The sequence below is a fragment of the Liolophura sinensis genome, chromosome 13 (assembly GCF_032854445.1).
Source record: "Liolophura sinensis isolate JHLJ2023 chromosome 13, CUHK_Ljap_v2, whole genome shotgun sequence".
In the NCBI taxonomy this organism is placed as follows: Eukaryota; Metazoa; Mollusca; class Polyplacophora; order Chitonida; family Chitonidae; genus Liolophura; species Liolophura sinensis.
This window is the reverse complement of record NC_088307.1, coordinates 28019023-28039884: the sequence shown is the minus strand read 5'-3', so window position 1 is coordinate 28039884 and position 20862 is coordinate 28019023. Positions and strand designations below refer to the sequence as shown.

The window sequence follows — 20862 nt, the reverse complement described above, 5'->3', positions numbered from 1 at the left end:
TAATTCTGCTTACGCTTTAGTGCTAGGGGACGTGTAATTTGCTACTATCTATGCATTTCCATAAACAGTTGGAATAAAACCCTAAATGGAGTAAATTGATAAGAGGCCTTATTTCACTGGTTTCATGTCACCATTTGCAGGCCATTACACTGACGGTGCAGCTATGCTGTATGTCCTTATTTAAATTTAGTGGTTAGTAGCGAACGCTGTTTTGGTGATTTATTTATTTATTTTATTGGTGTTTTACGCCGTACTCAAGAATATTCCACTTATACGACGACGATCAGCAATATGGTGAGAGGAAACCGGGCAGAGCCTGGGGGAATCCACGAGAGGGAGCCAGCATGAGGTTTTGATTAGTAGTTATACAGCTCGGATTCATTCTGGCTGACGGTTGGTATACGAATCGATACGTGAATCCCTGTTTACATTTTGTCACGCATACGAATGTCCACTTGACACCAAGATTTTAAACTTTCAGGTGGATACTAAGATATACATTTGGTCTAGTGCTGCTTTTCCATTCCTATATCGTTGTTTATGCCGCTTAGAGTGTAGAAGTGTCGACACAGTCGACAACGTTATATGTGTCTAATTTAAACTTCATCGGCCTGAAGGTGGAAAGTGATTATATTCGATCCGCAAGCATTTATAATAAGTGGAAGAAAAACACAGACTGACGTCATTGTAAATGATAAAACCAGAGTTTGAGGTGCGCACAGACAAAGTGTGTCGATTCCAATGATTTGTGTTTTCTAGAAGGCATAACATATACAACAACCAAGCGTAGTTAGAACGGTTACATTGCTGATAGCTTAGCACCACTTGGGCGCAGCTATCAGACATAAGCTTCCTTACTTGTAAATCGCTATAAAGCTGTGTGTTAAGCTGGAGATCTATCGTGAAGCACAAGAGTATGTCCATAATGTCTTTAATTAATTTAAAAACTGTTTTCATAAAAATTGTCATCAAACAAACATAGGAAACCTAACAATACTATAAAAACGTACAGCATAGAGTAAATCCAGAGAAGCGACGACATTGGTTTGGTAATTGGTAAATGGTCACACTTAAGCTGCAAAATACACTCCCTGAATGTAAAAAAACTGAGATCGCTAGATGTGTGTCACTTGAATGAAATGAAATCTGGACGTGGATACAGACATTCGTACGCCAGACGTAAACCAAAATGGTCAGTAATCGCATATCTGGTATCCAAAATAACATTCAACTCAAGCGAAAATATGTAAAATAACACATTAGGACGGATTCATGCAAAGTTAAGCAATCAGTCGATTTCAATGATGATGAAAAGACTCAAGGAATAATTTTATAAGGCCAATGAACAAAATCAGTGTCCAAATAAACCATGATAGTTTATAAACTGTGTATATTCAAAATACGTATATCAGCTACGCTTTTATTGCAACTGTGGCGATCATATTCCACACGATGAATATACATCCCTCGCCTTTAATGTGACAAAATATTGTGTTATAATACCAATAAATTCTAGCATTACTCAAACAACTGGCTTTCTGTTAAAATTAACAGATGAAGAGTTTGAGTGTATATATCCTAGTGTTAATCATTTATCGGATTTGTAGATATCCCGAAAGGGGTGTCGTTCAGGCTAACAGAGATAATGCTGTTCCCCAGTAGATGAGATCTACCAACACATAAACATACACAGCCAAAGTTTGTTGCAGCTCGGAGGCATAATACAGATGTGACATTTGACTTATGCCTATATGCTAAGCAGCAATTGGAAAAAAGATTATCAACTCTCAGCGGTGCAAGCATTAAACATAGGCTAATTACGTTCATCTAACGTCATGGCATGCCGCCATGTTGCCTTTTAAACTCAACTATTGCAACGACTTACGTCAGACGTTCTGGCGAGACGTAAAATTGGCTGATAAAAGTTGCAGAAGACATTAAATAATCAAGAGGTGAAAGCGTCACATGGTCCATGTTGGTTGTACAGAACACAAGGGGGTCCTTTGCAACGTGAATTCATTTGTTTCCAGTTCTCAGCCCACGTGTTAGCGTTGTGTACTAGGAAACGTTATCCAAAAGAAAACTCAGATTTTTTAAACACAGTGTACATGTTTTACTAAGCAATACTTCCGGTTGTACGCAGGAGTCATTTCTTTGTTTGAAGATAGACCACCATCAAATATGATTTTAGACAAGAATCGAACAAATAAATCAATAAAATAAATCAATGAATCAACAATCAATAAATCAATAATCAATAAATCAATAAATAAATTAAAGAATGTAGCGTAGTTGGAGATAATTGTGGATGTCCACAGCTGGTTCGATTTCTGGAAGCAGTATGCCTTATGGTTTGAAATAAACAATCCCTGTCTGTATAAATCACTACGTGATGCATGAGGAAGATAACAGACAGAAGAAGTTCAACACGATTTTTGTGATTCATTTTTCCAACAAAAGAATGGTAATATCAGTCTATTAGAAAAACATTCTCAACAACATTTTAAGTTGTTTTCTGCATTAGGACACTTTCATTTACTTCAATATAAATTTCCGAAGTTGTTAAAAAAATGCCATGCGCTCGACGACGGGATTTAGATGTACATCTGTTACAAAAAGTAAGCTCTGTTCAGGATTTCTTTACGCGCAGCTTAAATTAAAATGGATTTTGCAATAAATTACTTTATTTATTTATTTGATTGGTGTTTTACGCCGTACTCAAGTAAATAACAAAGCCGTATCTCATGATTGTTATTTTACTCTGAGCATTTTGCCTCTGTCAGTTATATGTAAATATATAATATAGGTATAATAGATATTAAAATAGCGAGGCGTGACTCAAACTCGCTGGCACAGGAGGCATGCCTTAAATCCCTGCCTTTACAAACAATGCCCGGATATCAAGGCTTGTCCGTTAGGCTTTCGTGTTGATAAACTGCCTTCGGTGCAAGTGCGATGTTGGTTTATATTGTGAAAAGCGAAATACAAAACGTTTAAACAAATCGTATGACAAAAGATGTAACTACGATCGTAGCTCTGGGAAATCAATCAAACGGTACAATTTGCGCCTGATTGTTTTGTTATAACAGATATGGTTCAAGCCCGATCTTCACAAGGAATGACTGGACTTCCGCTGTTCTTACTTTTCCGAGGGGGATGAAGACGATAAACACTCCATGGCGTGTTTGCCGTTGTTTGCGTAGTTTTGCGAGGAATTAAGGCCATTTGTATTCCAGCTGTATCACGTGAGTGAGTACATGTCACGTTTGGTCAGTAACTTATCACACACCGGTGCGTCCGTGGCTACGGCGGGTTTCTTCCACCCATAAAACCGACCCCCCCCCCCATCTTGTAAGAGATTTATTTAGGAATATGGCGTTAAATCAATCACATAGATAAATTAATAAATACGTCTTTTAAAATTTCCTTCTGACGACAGCGCATTTTCTCTAATGCGATCGTTCCTAACATACTTTCGTGACAGGATACAGGGAAATGAATTACACTTTCAGATTCGACGACAAAAACATAAGCAAGAAAGTTATGAGGGTATTGTTTTTTACCTGGCACCTCTGGGTAATCATGGTCTCCTACTTCCAATTGATCCACGAGAACAAACACGTGGCCGTGTCCTGGAGAAAAGCTGTCGAGGCAAGGCGAGTTAAACAACTGAATGTTACTACTGAGGTTTTGAGCCGAACTCCGGGAACTACACCTGAGCCATTGTCTGTTACCAATGAGGCGACGCCTTCCGCGGCTGGTTAAATCTGACGACGAACGCCTACTGTCTTTTGCACGGGGACAGGCATTAAGTATTAATAACTCGCTGCTTACCCGTCTTCGTTCACGTAGCACAGGAACACGTAGATGATGACGATAAAATTAACCAGACCCGCGACGAATTCTCGCTGAAGCACGGCAATGAGCATTAATTTACAATCACTCGTGCTAACCATTCCTCTAAATTAACAAGGCCAGTTCTAGAGACGCTCTGACTTGAATCTAGATAGATAATGGTCAGAACTAAGTGGACTCGGTCGAGTTTTACTTACCACAAGCAATAGTCAAATGTAAATGCTGGATATGAAAACATGGTAAAATCAGTAACGAGAATCAAAGGCGTACTCCCTCTCAAGTACTTGCTGGATTTAGAGTTCATACAAAAATTAAGCTATATTTCAGCTGTTAGAACGTATAACAAACCATGACCAGGAACATTTAATGCATTTTGAATTCTATATCAAACAGTTTTCTAAGGTGAGTGCAAAAGTCCATATTTTGCATCTTTTTGTTCAAAGAAAAACTGTATAAATAGTTGAAATGCTTTCCACAGATAAATGTACAAATACCCTAATTGCAGTACTCTGCATTTGTGTCTTATCTGTCAACATCGAAGAGTCCAATCACCAGCAAAATTTAATGGATTGGTCCAGAATACAATTTCAACGTGCGCACAACATTTCTTTTAGATTCCAGAAGACAGCGAACGCTAGATAACGCGAACGGAACCACCAACGTCGCCGATTGCTTATGGCTGCCGATGGTTGTAGGTTTGTTCAATGATCATATGGCTCGGGTGCCAAGATCATTTATGGACGCAAACAACTTTCATGTGGACCCTTGGCTTGCAAATTCACCTGATTTAGCAACTACTGAGCGCGTCTGGGACGGAATAGCCCACGCTTGAGACGGCAGTGACGCCAGCCCCAAACGTTGTCGCAATCTGGGAGGAGATTCCGCAAGAATTCTTTGCACAGAAACCATCGACGCCGGTGGTGAACACACTGAACTTAGCAACCTTCATTTTGACACTTCCTCAGTCAATGACCTTGAAAACACGTGACTTGAATAACCATTATCGTCTGCTCATTAACAACAAGTTGTTATTCAACCACGAATAGAAAAAGACAGTATGTATTTGTAAAAGAAAGAACAATGTATTTATATCTACCCACAAGTACTTTGTTGACTGCTCATGCTGGCTTGTTATCAGGGCGTACGTTGGAAAGTCTGGCATCAACCTGCGGATAGTCGTATGTTTCCCCCAAGCTTTGCCCGGTTTACGCCCACCATAATGCAGATAAGTAAATTTAAATAAATAAATAGAACCTTGTTGAGTGAGTGTATGTATATCTATGCACAGTTTCTGTGCTGAGTAAGTATACATGACTTGCTCATTATTTGTCATCATTTGATTCACTTAAGAGATATAGTTTGTCCAATAATAACCACTTAACCGTCGGGTTACCGTTGCCCAAAAGCAATAAAATCAGCTGAATATGACTCATCTGTTGATCGTTCCTAGTCCTCACTTCTATTGTTCTAATCAGACTTATTTATAGATTATTGTGAGGTAATTTCTTATCGCAGGATGATGGTTTGTTTATTCTACTTGGTCATTAACATGTATCAATAAAGAAATAAACATTATATATTTTAATTACACAAAAGATTGATATGTTAAAATAAATGAATAGACGATTGTGGCTGAAAGACACTTCGGCCATTGCAGCCATATCGTTTTGATGTTAAAAGGACAAGACACCCTGTTTTCTGAGTGATGGCAGGAACTATTGTCTTATTGCTACAAACTATTACGTTATTCATGATTTCTTCTGTTATTCCAACAGAATTCTTCTGTTCGCCCTTTTAAGGAGTAATTTTGTGTCTATAACATAATACCATGTCGACTGACAGAATCTATTGGATAACAACTCAGAAACATATGCTGTTAAATTTAACAGATTCGTTTCTAGGATGTAAAGAAAGTACAAATGTTAAACTGAATCAATTAAGATATGGCACTTGTACCACAAGAAAAACTAAGCAAACTGTGGAATACGTTGATTTTTGGGCCACAATGAACATTGTTCATGTCTTGCACAGGCCTGTGATATTCTTGGAATCTCCTATCATCATATTTCATTGTCTGTTAGGCTTCTCACGTCTTCCTTCCCTGAATCGACCGCACAAACCATCTGTTATAGCCGTGCACGCCTAAACCTGTCCCACATGCATGTCTCGTACCCCACGTTAGTTATTTATAAATGACTCCTTACCTTTCAAATAAAGCAAGCCATTTACCATTTAGCCAATTTATAGACCGTTCTCCATTGTAAATGATACCAAATGTTTTAGGTGCTGGTTGATGGCACATGTTTTTCTGACTGTCCATGTTGTTTTAACAGTTCATGTTGTTTTAACTGTCAATGTTGGTCTAAATGTCCATGTTGTTGTAACTGTCCATGTTGTTGTAACTGTCAATGTTGGTCTAACTGTCCATGTTGTTTTAACTCTCCATGTTGTTGTCACTGTCCGTGTTGTTTTAAGTGTCCATGTTGTTTTAACTCTCCATGTTGTTGTAACTGTCCTTGTTGTTTTAACTAGCGATGTTGTTGTAACTATCCATGTTGTTGTAACTGTTCATGTTGTTCTAACTATCCATGTTGTTCTAACTGTCCATGTCGTTTTAACTGCCCATGTTTTTGAACTGCCCATGTTGTTGTAACTGTCCATTTTGTTGTAACTGTCCATGTTGTTGTAACTGTCCATGTTGTTGTAGCTGTGCATGTTGTTTTAACTGATCATGTTGGTCCAAATGTCCATGTTCTTGTAACAGCCCGTGTTGGTCTAACTGTCCACGTTGTTCTAACTGTCCATGTTGTTCTAACTGTCCTTGTCCTTATTCCAACAGTCAGAATAAAACCCTGATTGAGGGCCGGATGTTTCAAATATATGCATCAACAGTGAGAATAAAACCCTGATTGAAGTCCGGACGTTTCAAACATATACACCAGCAGTCAGAATAAAACCCTGATTGAAGGCCGGACGTTTCAAACATATACACCAGCGGTCAGAATAAAACCTGATAGAGGGCCGGACGTTTCAAACATATACACCAGCGGTCAGAATAAAACCCTGACTGAGGGCCGGACGTTTCAAACATATACATCAGCGGTCAGAATAAAGCCCTGACAGAGGGCCGGATGTTTCAAACATATGCATCAACAGTAAGAATAAAACCCTGATTGAGGGCCGGATGTTTCAAACATATACACCAGCAGTCAGAATAAAACCCTGATTGAGGGCTGGACGTTTCAAACATACACATCAACAGTGAGAATAAAACACTGATTGAGGGCCGGACGTTTCAAACATATACACCAGCAGTCAGAATAAAACCCGACCGAGGGCCGGACGTTTCAAACATATACACCAGCAGTCAGAATAAAACCCAGATTGAGGGCCGGATGTTTCAAACATATACATCAGCTGTCAGAATAAAAGCCTGATTGAGGGCCGGATGTTTTAAACATATACATCAACAGTGAGAATAAAACCCTGATTGAGGGCCGGACGTTTCAAACATATACACCAGCAGTCGGAATAAAACTCTGATTAAAGGCCGGACGTTTCAAACATATACACCAGCAGTCAGAATAAAACCTGATAGAGGGCCGGACGTTTCAAACATATACACCAGCCTTCAGAATAAAGCCCGACCCAGGGTCGGACGTTTTAAACATATACATTAACAGTCAGAATAAAACACCAACTGAGGGCCGGACCGTTTGACCATTTACCAACTATTACACTGTCGTCACTGCTCTAGTTACTCTCTGGGCCATAGTCTTTTTTTATTTGTATTTTTTTTCATACCCCATTTTTTGAGAAGTCCGTGTTTCAAACAATACATTGTTATATCTTGTTCGAAAGAATGCATGATTTCCATCACTGAATTTACTGAAAACTAGCGAATTATGGACACTCCTTTTAATTTTGAGGTTGGGGATGGGGGGGGGGGGGGGTAATTGTTACTTTCAACCAGTCAGTTTAACAGCCATTTGGCATTTAAAAACAGACTTGACCGTGTGGCTTTGAGTATCTTCCCGTCTTCATCACAGCTGGTGGCCTGTTAGAACGAACGATTTAGGTAGAAATACGGGAGACGCCTCACCGGAAATGGTGGTTCGTGAAAGCTTGGTTGACGTGTCCTGGCTTCCACGGGAGAGGAGAATGGTATGATTAACCCGCTGTGTTCAACTAACGATGCACCCTGTGGAAAAATCCCTTCTTAAACCAAGCAGGCTGTCTCCACTCGTTACATCCGGACACAGTGCAAACTAATGGACCTCAAATGCAGATTTAGCTAGTTTGACCGGTGATGGTATTACTTGCCCGCGTACTTTGCCGTGGAGATTGTGTTATTCCGAAACTTTCACCCGGCGGTAGTGCTTAAGGAAATATACCGAGTGAGATATACTCGGGCCTCACACAGTCGTATATAAGATAATGTATGATTGTGAAGAGGTAAAACACCATCATTGTGGTTTCAAGGCGTTCATTATAATAGGAGATTGCCCGCTCTAGACCACCGCCCCTCGTCAGTCTCCTAACAAACTTCCTGGCATATTGCCGGAACCGTTAAAGCGCTTAAGCTGGATTTGAAGACGTTTTCGGTGCCCCCAGGCCCATTTACACCCAATACAACAACAGCATCCACATGTCCCGGAAAAAAGATCACTATTTATTATGTATTACACTCAGGTGACAACATGACCGCTTCGATGGCCATATATAATTAGACCATCTGATTCGAAAAAGGGAGCATTGGGATCAATCCCGGGTTGAGTCATGCCAAAGACTTACTCTATGGTACATGTACTTGTTGCTGCCTGGCTTGGCACTCAACACTGAGAGGTTGGAGCAAGGAAATACGACTGGTTGGCCCAGTATCAGTGTAATGTGACCAAGTGGGGTGTCACATCTGGTGTCTTCTGACAGGATTCTTCACAGGTGGTACCACTTTGGCCTCATAGTTTATGAAGACACGGTATAAGTACACACACATACTGACTCATCTCGCCAAATGAATGAGTGAGTGAATGTTTGAGGTTTATCGTCGTATTTCACAATATTTTTATATGTCATATGACGACGAAGGAGTCCTTAGAGTGCATGTACTGTGCCTGCTTGTTGCAGGACGGATATCCACCGCTCTTTTGTCTAGTGCTGCTTCACTAAGACGACTTACCTAAGGCAACTAAGCCCTGCCCTAGCCATTATACTGATGTGAGTCAACAAAGCGTTGCACTATCCTCTAAATGCTGAACGCCAAGCGAGGAAGTAACAACTTCCTTTTTTTTAAGAGTTTTAGGTGTGACCCGACCCAGGATTGACCCTGGACCCAGGATTGACCAGCGGACGCTGGTCATATGAATGAACAACTGCTAAGTACGACGTAAAACCCAAAGCATACACACATTCATACATGTGACGACGACATTAGGACCACAGCTGTGTCGGCGACCAACGATTCTATTGTCTCGGTGACTCTACTTCAGCCTATGAAAACATGTTTTTATTAACGCATCGACCTTAATGTATTTGTATGAATAGTTGAATGTATACCTATGGCATTATTTAATCGCTGCATTGTTGTAATGTGATTGTACATTAAATTTGATGACAACACAGCATTTTGAGCATTTCTCGACCAGTGACATCCAATATACAACTAAGATCACTACATTTTTTGAATGAATTCTGCTTAAGCCGTGGCGCAAGAGCCGTACGTTGACATTTTTACTGCATGTAAATGAACAGCCGGAATAAAATTCTGACTGAGGTCAACTGATAAGAGGCAGGATTTCTCTGGTAATATGAATGAGAATGTTTCGAAAATTTCACTCTCTTCACTGCTCTGGTTTTAATGTCTATTCTGTACTCTTTTACATTAGTATCCACTATCTTGGAGGAACGTATCACCCTCTTCTCGCGTAATGTGTCAATCATGTCGTTGTTGTTGTGGTACACCACTTGGGTGCGGGTTTCACTCATTCACCTAGCACATATAGCTTGCGTCTTTCCAACATCACTGAAAACTCTTGACTGCTTCTCTTTGCATGATTTCGTCCTAATTCCGTGCCTTATATTCTTTCCAAGTTCTTTGGTGGTTTGTGTTAAACGTCGTTTTGGGAATTGGCCGTGCGATTATTGATCTGGAAAGACGGCTGGTAAACGAATATCTATTTCGAGGCGTATACGTAAGTGTGAATGGGCATTTATTTATGACTGGTTTCTGAAGTGTGAATTAGCGTAGAGTAGAAGCTTTTCAGACAACTCCGTTAATAAGAAAATCAGTAAGATGTAATTAACACCTGAATGCTGTTGATGGTTCTTGGTTTGTTAAACCATCATAACATAAATCGCAAAATCTCTTTGTTGACTTCCGGTATTTGTTTTCTTCATCCCAGGACACCATATAATATAAATCTAAGACCACCAATTGTGTTGATAGCATCAGTTAGTATTTGAACTAACAAACGTGATAGGCATTGCGCTGGAGACATCGAATTAAACCGTGGCATAATCTAAAGCCTCTCTTCACAATAATGTCGTACACTTTTTTGTACCAATTTTCAAACTTTTTTCATCCACCCAAATTTCAACTAATAACACACCAATGCAAACCAGGTTGAATCTCCAAAGCCTCTGGTACAAATGACACCTAGTGAAGAGCAGAACTCAAAATGTGCTGTAAACAGCTTGAACAACATTCCTCCGACACAAAAAGGATGTGATAATTGTTACTTGCATCCAGACAGATTTTCTTACACCATAAAGCTATGAAAAACATCCATCATATACATAAATAAATTTAGAAACGTCTTTCCATCAACACAGGCTCGTTCGTGAATATTGCGTAATTTTTAGTTACGACAAGGTTATCCACATTCATTCCGATAGAAAAAAGAATGTAATAATTGTTATTTGCCCCCCGATAGAGTGACAACCGACGTAATCCAAATCACTGCCAAAAAACAAAAAACAGACAGTCTTATAGTCTTATACTGCCGACACATCAGGCCCCGGGATCACGAAGCGATCGTATATACTTCAGTCAAAATTTAAAATCATTTTAAAATTGTTATTTCTGATGTAACAAGGTCGTAATATTGCTCCAGCTCATGCTGGCTTCCTCTGCAGACATTCGTAGGAAGGTCTTCCAGCAACCTGCCGATGGTCGTGAGTTCCTCCAGGCTCTGTCCGGTTTCCACCGACCATAATGCTGGCCGCCGTCGGATAAGTGAAATATTCTTGATTACGGTGAAAAACACCAATCGAATAAATCAAATAAATAAATCAAAATATTGTTTGACAACGTAAATTGTGGTAAGTTATTGCACAACTAATTTTATCTAAAATTACGGAAAGGAACTTACCAAATTTCATGATTAAAATTTTGACTTCAGTCTAAGATCCCTTTGTGATATAGGGGCCTATGGTATTATTGTATTAGCGGTCGGCGCCCGTCCGTGCGAACGTCCATTATTTGTATTCGTATCTCCACTGCGTTGTAAAGACTCTCCCTCTTGAACGCTTATAGTCAGGTTAACGAAAACGCTATGTACGCTATGAACGCTATTCATTAGCTTTTACAAACAGAATTCTTTACAAATATGATATGTACGATATCAAAAAATACAGGATAAAGTGTACAAAACTTGCAACAAGCCCATTAACTAGGCTTAAGGCAATCGTTGTATACTTTAATCGCTATCCCTTTGATATCATTTATCTCGCGTTTGTAAAATATGTTGTTTGTAAAAGCTAATGGATATCGGTTGGATATAATGGTTTTGAAGCCTACTGCTTATAATATCTGTTGAATATCATTATTATACATCTTTTGTGAATACTTCCCGGTATCAGTTCACTCTAATGTCTTTATGTCTTTTGTTTGTAAAGTGTTAAAGTGTGCTCGATATCAGCTGACAGTATCATTTATATTAGAAGGGCCATTATAGATCGCTCTCATAATGAAAATTTTTGTAAGTTGTAAAGCCATATACCTTTGAGTCTATACCCTCGAAAAAACCGACGTAGCATTTTTATCTTCTAAATAGTTGTTCCACTTACAGATCGATCTCTGAAAGAGCTATTATGATAAGGTCACCATAACTTTGTGAACGGCGTCATGCCTACAGTACCTGTGTGTGATGCTGTGGAACTCACACCCGAGTATTGGCGAATCCGCTGAGCAGCACTGGAACTTCATACTTTTGCAGTTTGGGAAGTTTATACTTTTGCAGTTTTGGAATTTCATACTTTTGCAGTTGTGGAAGTTCACAGTTTTGCAGTTTTGGAAGTTTATACTTTTGCAGTATTGGAAGTTGATACTTGTGCAGTTTTGGAAGTTGATACTTTTGCGTTGTATTTTTCGGTTGTATCACACCTGTTAATCACCTAGAACACTTAGCCACACAAATTGTAGCTTGTAGAGGAAAGTGTATGCCAAACAGAAACATAACCAAGCACTACAAAACATATCTATATACATTGGAAAGGGCAATATTCTTTCATGCCTTTCGTCAACATTGCGTGGTTTCCCGTACGCAAGAGAAAAAGTTTAAGGTTTTGGACCCGGTAGTTCAAATACACGCACAAGCTACATTTTTGCCTTGGCAGAAATATGGATGTTCATATTCCTTTATATTCGTCGTCTAAAACCATTTCATGTACATGATTAAAACGTGTACGGTAGATTCCGGCTGATCAGATGTGGGCGCCTGCTGGTCGGTCAGTAGTTACCAATGTTGTCCGGGGGTGTAGGGGGAGGATCTGTAAAAGAAACAATGGAACAATAGGGAAATCATGCATTCATAGCAGAGAATACAACTGTCGTGAGATGTTCGACATATTTAGAGCCCCAAGGTAGACAACTGTTCATGAATTCAAAATTGTTTGGATGTGTGGAATGTTTGACGTTTTACAACTCACACTGACTATTATACTGAAAACAGTATACATTATACTTTTAGAATCACCTCCACCAATCTGAATGCAACAATTATGTTACCAAAGCCTACTATAGCCACTGCCGAGTTGCGAACCAGCGATCTCAGAGTTAGGCACCTAAACTAAGCTATCTGGACAACCTGGGTTCCGTAACTACAATGAAAAAACAAATGTTTATCATTTAAACATATCTCTGCAACAGATAATAAACGGGCTTAGCAAATTAATGGCTTTCAGTAAATATCAGACTCGTACGTATACTATTTAGATCGCTAAAATGATTCCAAAGTTCCAAAAAGCTATAATTTGATCATGCAGTATTTTATATATACTCACATTTATAGTCTAAATGCAATAATTTATTCAGTAAATTAAATGAGTTTTTGGCTTAAACGCAATGGTTTAAAGTTTTCAATGATACATGATCAACATTATAAAGCGGCCTTATTATCAGTTGTTGGATAAACTGTTTTTATTATCTGTTGCAAAGAGATGTTTAAATGTTAAACATTTGTTTTTTCATGGTAGTTACGGAACCCAGTTTGTCCAGATAGCTTAGTTTAGGTGCCTAACTAGTTTGTCACTATTTAAGCATTTGCTTGAAGGACATCCTAACTGAGGTAACCTGGCGTGGCTGCTCTGGTGTTACCCTTCATAAGATAGCCTATATCAGAAACGTACTGAATGGGCCACCATTGCAGCGATCTCCTGTGCATATGTAAATAATGCCGTGGTGGTAACCATGGTAACCGTCCTGGGGTATTGGGGTGATCAGGTCAGGGTAGTCCGAAATACACCCTCTAAATATCGCTGAAAAAGAGAATTAAAAAAAATCAAAACTGATGAAATGTTGCACACGAGGAATAACTTATGGTTTATAGAATGTAGTGTGAAAGGCCTCCAAGAAAGTCGTGAAAAGCAAATTACTTTTTTCCCCCTAACATACAGCACGTCACGCCAATCTGCGTGTTTCTGTTCACAATCCATACCACTGTAAAACTTTACATCAGAAAACGCTGCTTTAAGACCATTTGGACGTTGCTGTGTGGCTCGCCAATGCCTTTCTTGCGTTAAATTCCACGGTGAAGGCAAAATAGGATCGGACAGTGACCATTCGAGACCGCATATATTACTGCATATATCCGGGCAGATATCGGAAGCAGCGACGAGGAGGAAATAAACGTGCAAGGAAATCAGACGATATTCTGAGAACTTTGGGTAATAATAACCAGAGTTTCTTGTATGTAAGACATTAACCATCAACACAGTCAAATATATAATTAACAAATTATTATTTGATTTTGAACTTATTAGGCCGCGAAGCAGAACTTTGTATTAACTTCCATGTTGTTTGGGCAAAGTTTTCACCGCTGTGTCTGCTGCCCGAATGTCCGCGGTCTGGAATAAGCTATGAACTAGAAATATTAACTCGACAATTGCCATCATTAATGTTTCCTTTCTCCGCCTTTTTACTCGATATCGCCGTATATTTAAAGAACACAGACTAAGTTCATGAGTCGACGAAATCGCATAGAACTGTGATAATGAGCGTGACCGCTGTCAATTCTGCCCATGTATACTTTTTCAGATTTTAAGCGACAAGTAACACTATGCCAATCTGAGAATCTGTTAATTTTTATTACAACGAAGTTCTCTTAGCGATGACAAAATTTATTTATTTATTTATTTATTTATTCCATTAGTGTTTTACGCCGTACTCAAGAATATTTCACCTATACGACGGCGGCCAACATTACGGTGGGAGGAAACCGGGCAGAGCCCTGGGGAAACCCACGACCATCCGTAGGTTGCTGGCAGACCTTCCCACGTACGCGATGACAAAATAGATTATGGAATCATTACGTTATATACATAAGAGACTGCTTGAGAAATTATTCCAACAAAACACGGGGTGTTGCCTTCTCATATAGCATAAGTGTCACAGTAAAATAATCTATTCCAGCATGTTAGATTTAACAAATTAGTTTCAAAATGTACGAAACGTGTAAAATCCCACATTCTTCAAACTGATATTTTAGCGCAACCCTTGTTGTATCTTTTTTTTTCAAAGGGTCATGCACTAAACCACTTGGCCTTTACCAATTCTCTTTGTACTAACAACACCCAACGGCCATAAAAATCTGTTCCTTCTTTTCTCTGAAGCTCAGATAAAAATCGTTCAAACTCATGGTACTGGATCCTTATCCAGATGACGGTCAACATTTAATAGATTCTTTCTTAAAGTTAGTCACTGGCCAAACTGTGGCGCACTTTCATTCACTGCGAAACTTTTTTCAAGAAGTTCCTGACAGAAATTCAGACACACACAGAGACTTAACAGACAGACATAAAACATATGATATACACCAGAGGTAAAACTGAAAAGCTTTTTGGTATGGCCTTCGACACAGACCACATACATTAAGTTAATACAACTACATAAAAAAACTATCAATTACCTAGATGGCAAGACAGAGGTTAGCCTTACTTGTGTTGTAGAATTCATTGTCCCTGACAAAGCACTTGGAATGACATTCTCTGTGCTCTGTGTGCTCATCATTGACTGTCCCTTTGGCTGGACAGTTCGGGTTAGGAAAGAGAACTCCGCTGTTACATTCATAACACGTCACCACGGAGCGCTTTTCTGTACCACGTAACAAAATCATGAACATTGGAATCAGCCATACTGATCAAATTGGTCCTAAACTATGAACAATTTCACAAGTTTACAATTATGAAATAGGTCGCAGCTTTGGTATAAATGAACACAGTTGCATATCAACAGTTATGGTGTAAAATAAATATGTACATATGGACTGGTGTCTGCTTTCACCGCACCATGTAAAATCCGTATGGCTGTTGTATGTTCACACTACACTGCTACTGTAGAGCCGAATTTACTGGTTTCAAAATCTAGAATTGACTGGTTTCAAGTCAAAGACTTTTAGCTGTACATGTAACAGACATCTTACAGCGTATTTCTTGCTGTGTTAAAAACCATTGCAGACAGTTTTCTATGAGGCGATAGTATTTGGATCCAAACCTTTCCAGAGAGACATCAAAAATGACCCCATCACAGCAAGCTGACGCTGAACTGATTGGTCACCATGTAGAGGTTTTGTGTCGAAGAAGGGGGTATCACTATTGCCGATTTAAACTCTTAGGTATGGCCTTACGGCGGACTGAACCCAGGCCTGTGACCGATCCATCTTATTGGTATCTACACATATTTTACGTATCTTTCTTCTTCAATAACTATTTACAAAAAGGTATTTTAAAAAAAGTCATGCATGTTTACCTAGTTACAACTCGACTTACACGAAAAGAGTTTTAACCTATTGCAGTTTTCGATAAAAAGTTTATCTATCGGTTTACGTGAACACGAGTCACTCAGTATATACTTCCGGGGACACTCACCAGCGGAGCTAGCCACAGAATCGCAGCCGCCTTTGTGCGCCATGGTTACAGTTAGCCGAGAACTAAAACCAAGTGGACGTTATCAATGTTAATGACATTGAATCTGACTATATTTATATACTGATTGTTTCTTAGCGTCATATCAAGCCTCTTTATTAATACCGTAGCAGTCAATTTCATGTGTGGAAGACAATGGAAATTCCAGGGTAAACTACCGATCTTTGGCAAGTAACTCACGAACATTCCCATATGTCACGGTCTTCATACGAAATCATCATTGGTCATTGCTATAATTACTATACTGGCTATCACCAGACGCAAGGGACAAGTAATTCCAGTTTATTAGTTTTGTTTTCATTTTTTACTTATTGGAGCCTCTCACCAATGCTGTAAGTTCAAATACACCTAATGCTGGCTTTCTATCCAGCCGTACGTAGGAAGGGCTGTCAAGCAACTTGCGGATGGTCGTGGGTTTCCACCGGCTATGCCCTGTTCCCTTTTCACAACAATGTTAGTTGCCGTCGTATAAGTGAAATATTCTTAAGTACGACGTAAAACACGTCAAATACATAAATAAATCAATGCATGTAGGGTGAATCAGGTATTCGTACACAAATCCTATCTTACATCAGTGATTTTCATTTGCGCACAGGCTTCATGACCTCCCAAACACACCTGTGCAGTAACGGTAATAGAGACATCCTACCATGTTTTTATAACATATTTGATCATATACATTCATCAATCACTCTCCCGAAGATGACTCGAACATATAATATATCAAAATATATAAATACATTACATATCTCACTTGCAGTTCCTGGTTGCTAGGTAACAGGAGTTACTGTACGTTTTTCCGTCTGAACCACATACCTGAAAGAGAGAGATCATATATTAATGGACTGATTGCATAGTTGATTGATTGATTGATTGATTGATTGAACACACCGGATTCAAGCTTCTTAAAAACACTGGATAGTAACAGAAGAACCAAATCTTACAAGAAAATAGATTTTCGGTAGCTTCTTTTAAAAAGTCGTTTCATTCCTGTCTGTGCCTGACAATTGGGATCCCGGGATCAAATCCAGCACTCGCCGGTTCGGCTGACGCTTTCAGCCAGTGGCTTTATTATGTATGATATGTGTTCCATGAAGTTTGAGAGCTATTCTACCTTCCAGGTGGCCGTATCTTCACCGCGTTGAATTAGATCGCCACGCTGGATATACGTTGCAATCAAAGCGCAACTGAGATACATACTTTGAGTACGACAACTTTTACACTCGCTTGGTTCATGGTTCGAATATTGATTTTATTCATCCATCTGCATCATTTCCCACCTTTTCCCATCATCACTGAATACTGCTGACAGCTTCTCTTTGCATGAATCCGTCTTAATTTTGTACTTGATGTATTTTCTTACTTCTTAGTGCTTTTTACTAAAGGTTTTTTTTTTTTTTTTTTTTTTTTTTTTTGCAACTGGTTTTGCAGTTATTGGCCTGGGACTTCTTGGTTGATGGCTGGTAAAGGAATGTCTGTTTTGAACCCTAGATTGGACCGGCGTGTCATTCATATATGACTTTGTCCGCGGGTAAATTTTGTCGGAAAATCCGTCAGTTACTTGCCAAAGGTAAACTGTATACTCTGGCCAGTTTTATCGACACATCGACATTCATGCCCGCTATCACATAACTGATAACCTCTTGAGTTTGGTATTAGTCACTGATCCAAAACCTTTTGTTCAAGGTGATCGCTATTTTCCCCCTATCAGATCTCACCTATAAACGCCAGTATTCAATCGTCAATTTATATTGCGTTCCGATGGACTGAAATACGAACTTTTATGATAATGCTGACAATAATCAGTTTCTGGACAGGTGAAAAGAAGCCTATAATACTACAATAAAATCTACGTGTTGCAGACCCTGCTGGTGGTCTCCATATGACCATTTCCTTTTGAGAAAGATATCACTACCCTGCTACAGGTAGGTCAAAGCTAAGCTTGACGTTCCTACCGTAACGTTCGGTCATATAGACTTTCACGCGGACAATCTCAAAAAAGAAAACCGCCTCGAACCCTACCGTATTTTTGTTGTCCATCGATTCCCTAAAACGTCCCACATGCAATATGTCAAAGCCAGCATTGGTAAACCATCTTTTAACAGCAATCCAGCCGTTTAAACTTTCGAACTGGACAACTCAAAGCAATGCCTGTCATGTTTGGATGTTTTTTTCCATCTTCGGGCAGGGTGATGGGCCGAGAAAATTTTCCCACCCAACATTCTGTTTAAATGCAATTCTTAAAGAAAGTGTTGGGTGAGATAAAATTTTCGACGCCCATCAACTTACCCGAAGTTAATAAAATTCCAAACATGGCAGACGTTGATTTGAATTGTCCGATTCGAAAGTTTAACGCTGGATTGTTGTTGAAAAATGGTTTAGCAATGCTGGCTTTGGCATATAATATTTCGGGCGTTTTAGGGAATCGGTGGACAGTAAAAATAAGGTAGGATTCGAGCCGGTTTTTTTAGTGAAATTGTCCGCTTGGAAGTCGATATGACCAAAGCTGGGCGTTACGGTAGGAACGATGATATCATATACACTATTTCAGTCCATCTGAAAACGAAAGAAGCATCCTCCACATTTTGGCAGATATACTTATTTACTTAAGGCAAAACAAAATATCTTTTTTCTATCATTTGATTTCCAAGCCTTATACAGAAGGAGAAAAATCAGCGTGTATGTACCAACTGAACTTAGAATGTCATTAAACAGGAAGGGAGACACACGTTAGTGTATATATTTTTGTTTAGGCAATGGGAGTAAGGGAGATAACTCACCGGGTCGTAGACGTCCAGGCACATCATCTGACAAAGTGGATTTAATGATTTGGACGCCACTGAAACAGGCAGATGAATCGTCTGTTAACTTCAGTATTATTTGTTATCTGCACTATGTCATGTACTCTTCTTGGCTTAAGTTTTTAACATTTTCAGGTCGAACTATACGGAGACTCACTTATTTGTTTTTATTTCCGTTTTCACCACGATGTCAATACACATAAATTTTTACCAAACCCATCGCTGTAATTAGCGTTACACACAAAACTATCATAGGTTACAGACAAATAATCATGGAAGAAGCTTACTTCATTTGCTGTTTTCATGAAAGCCTGCATTTACCTGACGCTAGGGTCAGTCCCATCCAGTTACGGTATACTGGCCACAGACGTGACGCCCCACTCAGTCACAGTATATGACATCAGACCTGACGCCCCACCCAGTCACAGTATACTGGCACCAGACGTGACGTCCCATCCAGTTACAGTATACCACACCAGACGTGACGTCCCACCTAGTTACAGAATATTGACACCAGATGTGACGCCCTACCCAGCCACAGCATACGAACACCATTACGTAACATATCCTCGTCAGCAAGCGATTAACACCTAAATGTGATATTTCCTCTTCTCAGTTTGATATTGTCAGCAGTAAGAGTTCTTTACGGCTGTGCCTTTGTCAAAACAGTTGTAGTTCAGTTAATGAAATTTCAAGATGACTTACCAAAGTGTAGTAGCGAAACAAGCAACAAGGTTTTCATTTTTGCGAGGATGTACGTATTCCGTTCGTCTTCCAGGTGAGAAAATAAGCATGTGTTCACGGCATATCTTGCAGTCGACGGTTGATAAGCCGCAAGTGGGGTTCACAAGTGCAAAGGTAGCATGAATTCAGTCATGTCTACTCTGTAGTTTCGCCTTTTCCACAGATTAGGTTTAGAATTTCGCGTGTTAGCCAAGCATTTTTTAATAGCAGCAAATGCCTTTGTCCCCAGTCAGTGCTATAGAAGAGCAAACTCCAGAAAGGAATATCAAGAAGTCAACACAATCGTAATACAGAAACAGAGCTTTCATTGGAAACTATTTTATAGAACTACACCAGTTCTGTTACAACGCGTCATTGCTTACAGTCAATGTTTTCTAAACAGGCCTCCGTGTAAAACGTGCCAGCGCAGCATAACGCGGTTGATGTGAGTTCAAGTCCAGCTCATAATACTCTTCTCCGGCCGTATGCATGTGGAGGTCTCCCAACAATGCTGCAGATGGTCGTGGGTTTCCAACTGTAATTCTGGATATCCGCCGCCGTACATGTGAAATGGCGTTGGGTCACAATCATTCATTCATTCATTTGAGTGAAAGATTTCTAAGTATGACGTGGACAATAATCAAATACACTTTTTAGGTATCAAAATTTTAGAAAATATATATTATTAGAATTATCAGCATTATCAGAAAAGTTCGTATTTCATTGCTGCTATACGCTGTACTCAAGAATATTTCACTTATAATACGGCAACCAGTATTATGATGGGAGGAAACCGGGCAGAGTCAAGGGAAACACACGACCATCCGCAGGTTTGCTGTCAGACCTTCTCACATACGGCCGGAGAGGGGGACAGCAACAGCTGGACGAACCCATAGCAACAGCGTTGATGAGAGGCTTCTGTGGTATTGCGCCGCGCTAAGACATCGGCCACAGAACCCCCTCCCCCCACCCCCTCAATATAGTGATTAGTATGTAACCTATCGATTAAACTACCACTGACATGAAATATTTCTACATCGGAATATGTCTTGATTTATATAAA

General features: G+C 39.5%; 1 protein-coding gene across 1 annotated transcript; it reads right to left on the bottom strand.

The window, feature by feature from the left end:
- Positions 1–12485: 12485 nt before the first annotated feature.
- Positions 12486–19873, bottom strand: LOC135481098 (uncharacterized). The gene is made up of 7 exons (XM_064761032.1): positions 19782–19873; positions 19056–19114; positions 17030–17091; positions 16219–16280; positions 15290–15445; positions 13483–13611; positions 12486–12624 (listed from the first exon to the last, which is right to left on the bottom strand). Exons 1-7 carry the CDS (start codon positions 19816–19818, stop codon positions 12584–12586), a joined length of 546 nt encoding a protein of 181 aa, XP_064617102.1. The 5' UTR covers positions 19819–19873; the 3' UTR covers positions 12486–12583.
- Between the last annotated feature and the right edge of the window lie 989 nt (positions 19874–20862).

Bases quoted from the DNA above. Each gene is read 5' to 3' on its own strand.
- LOC135481098 (XM_064761032.1), bottom strand. From the start codon at position 19,818: ATGAAAACCTTGTTGCTTGTTTCGCTACTACACTTTG. The intron at 17,092-19,055 runs GTGAGTTATCTC...TCTCTCTTTCAG, and splicing joins GCCTGGACGTCTACGACCCG to GTATGTGGTTCAGACGGAAA. The intron at 16,281-17,029 runs GTGAGATATGTA...ACTTGGTTTTAG, and splicing joins CTAGCAACCAGGAACTGCAA to TTCTCGGCTAACTGTAACCA.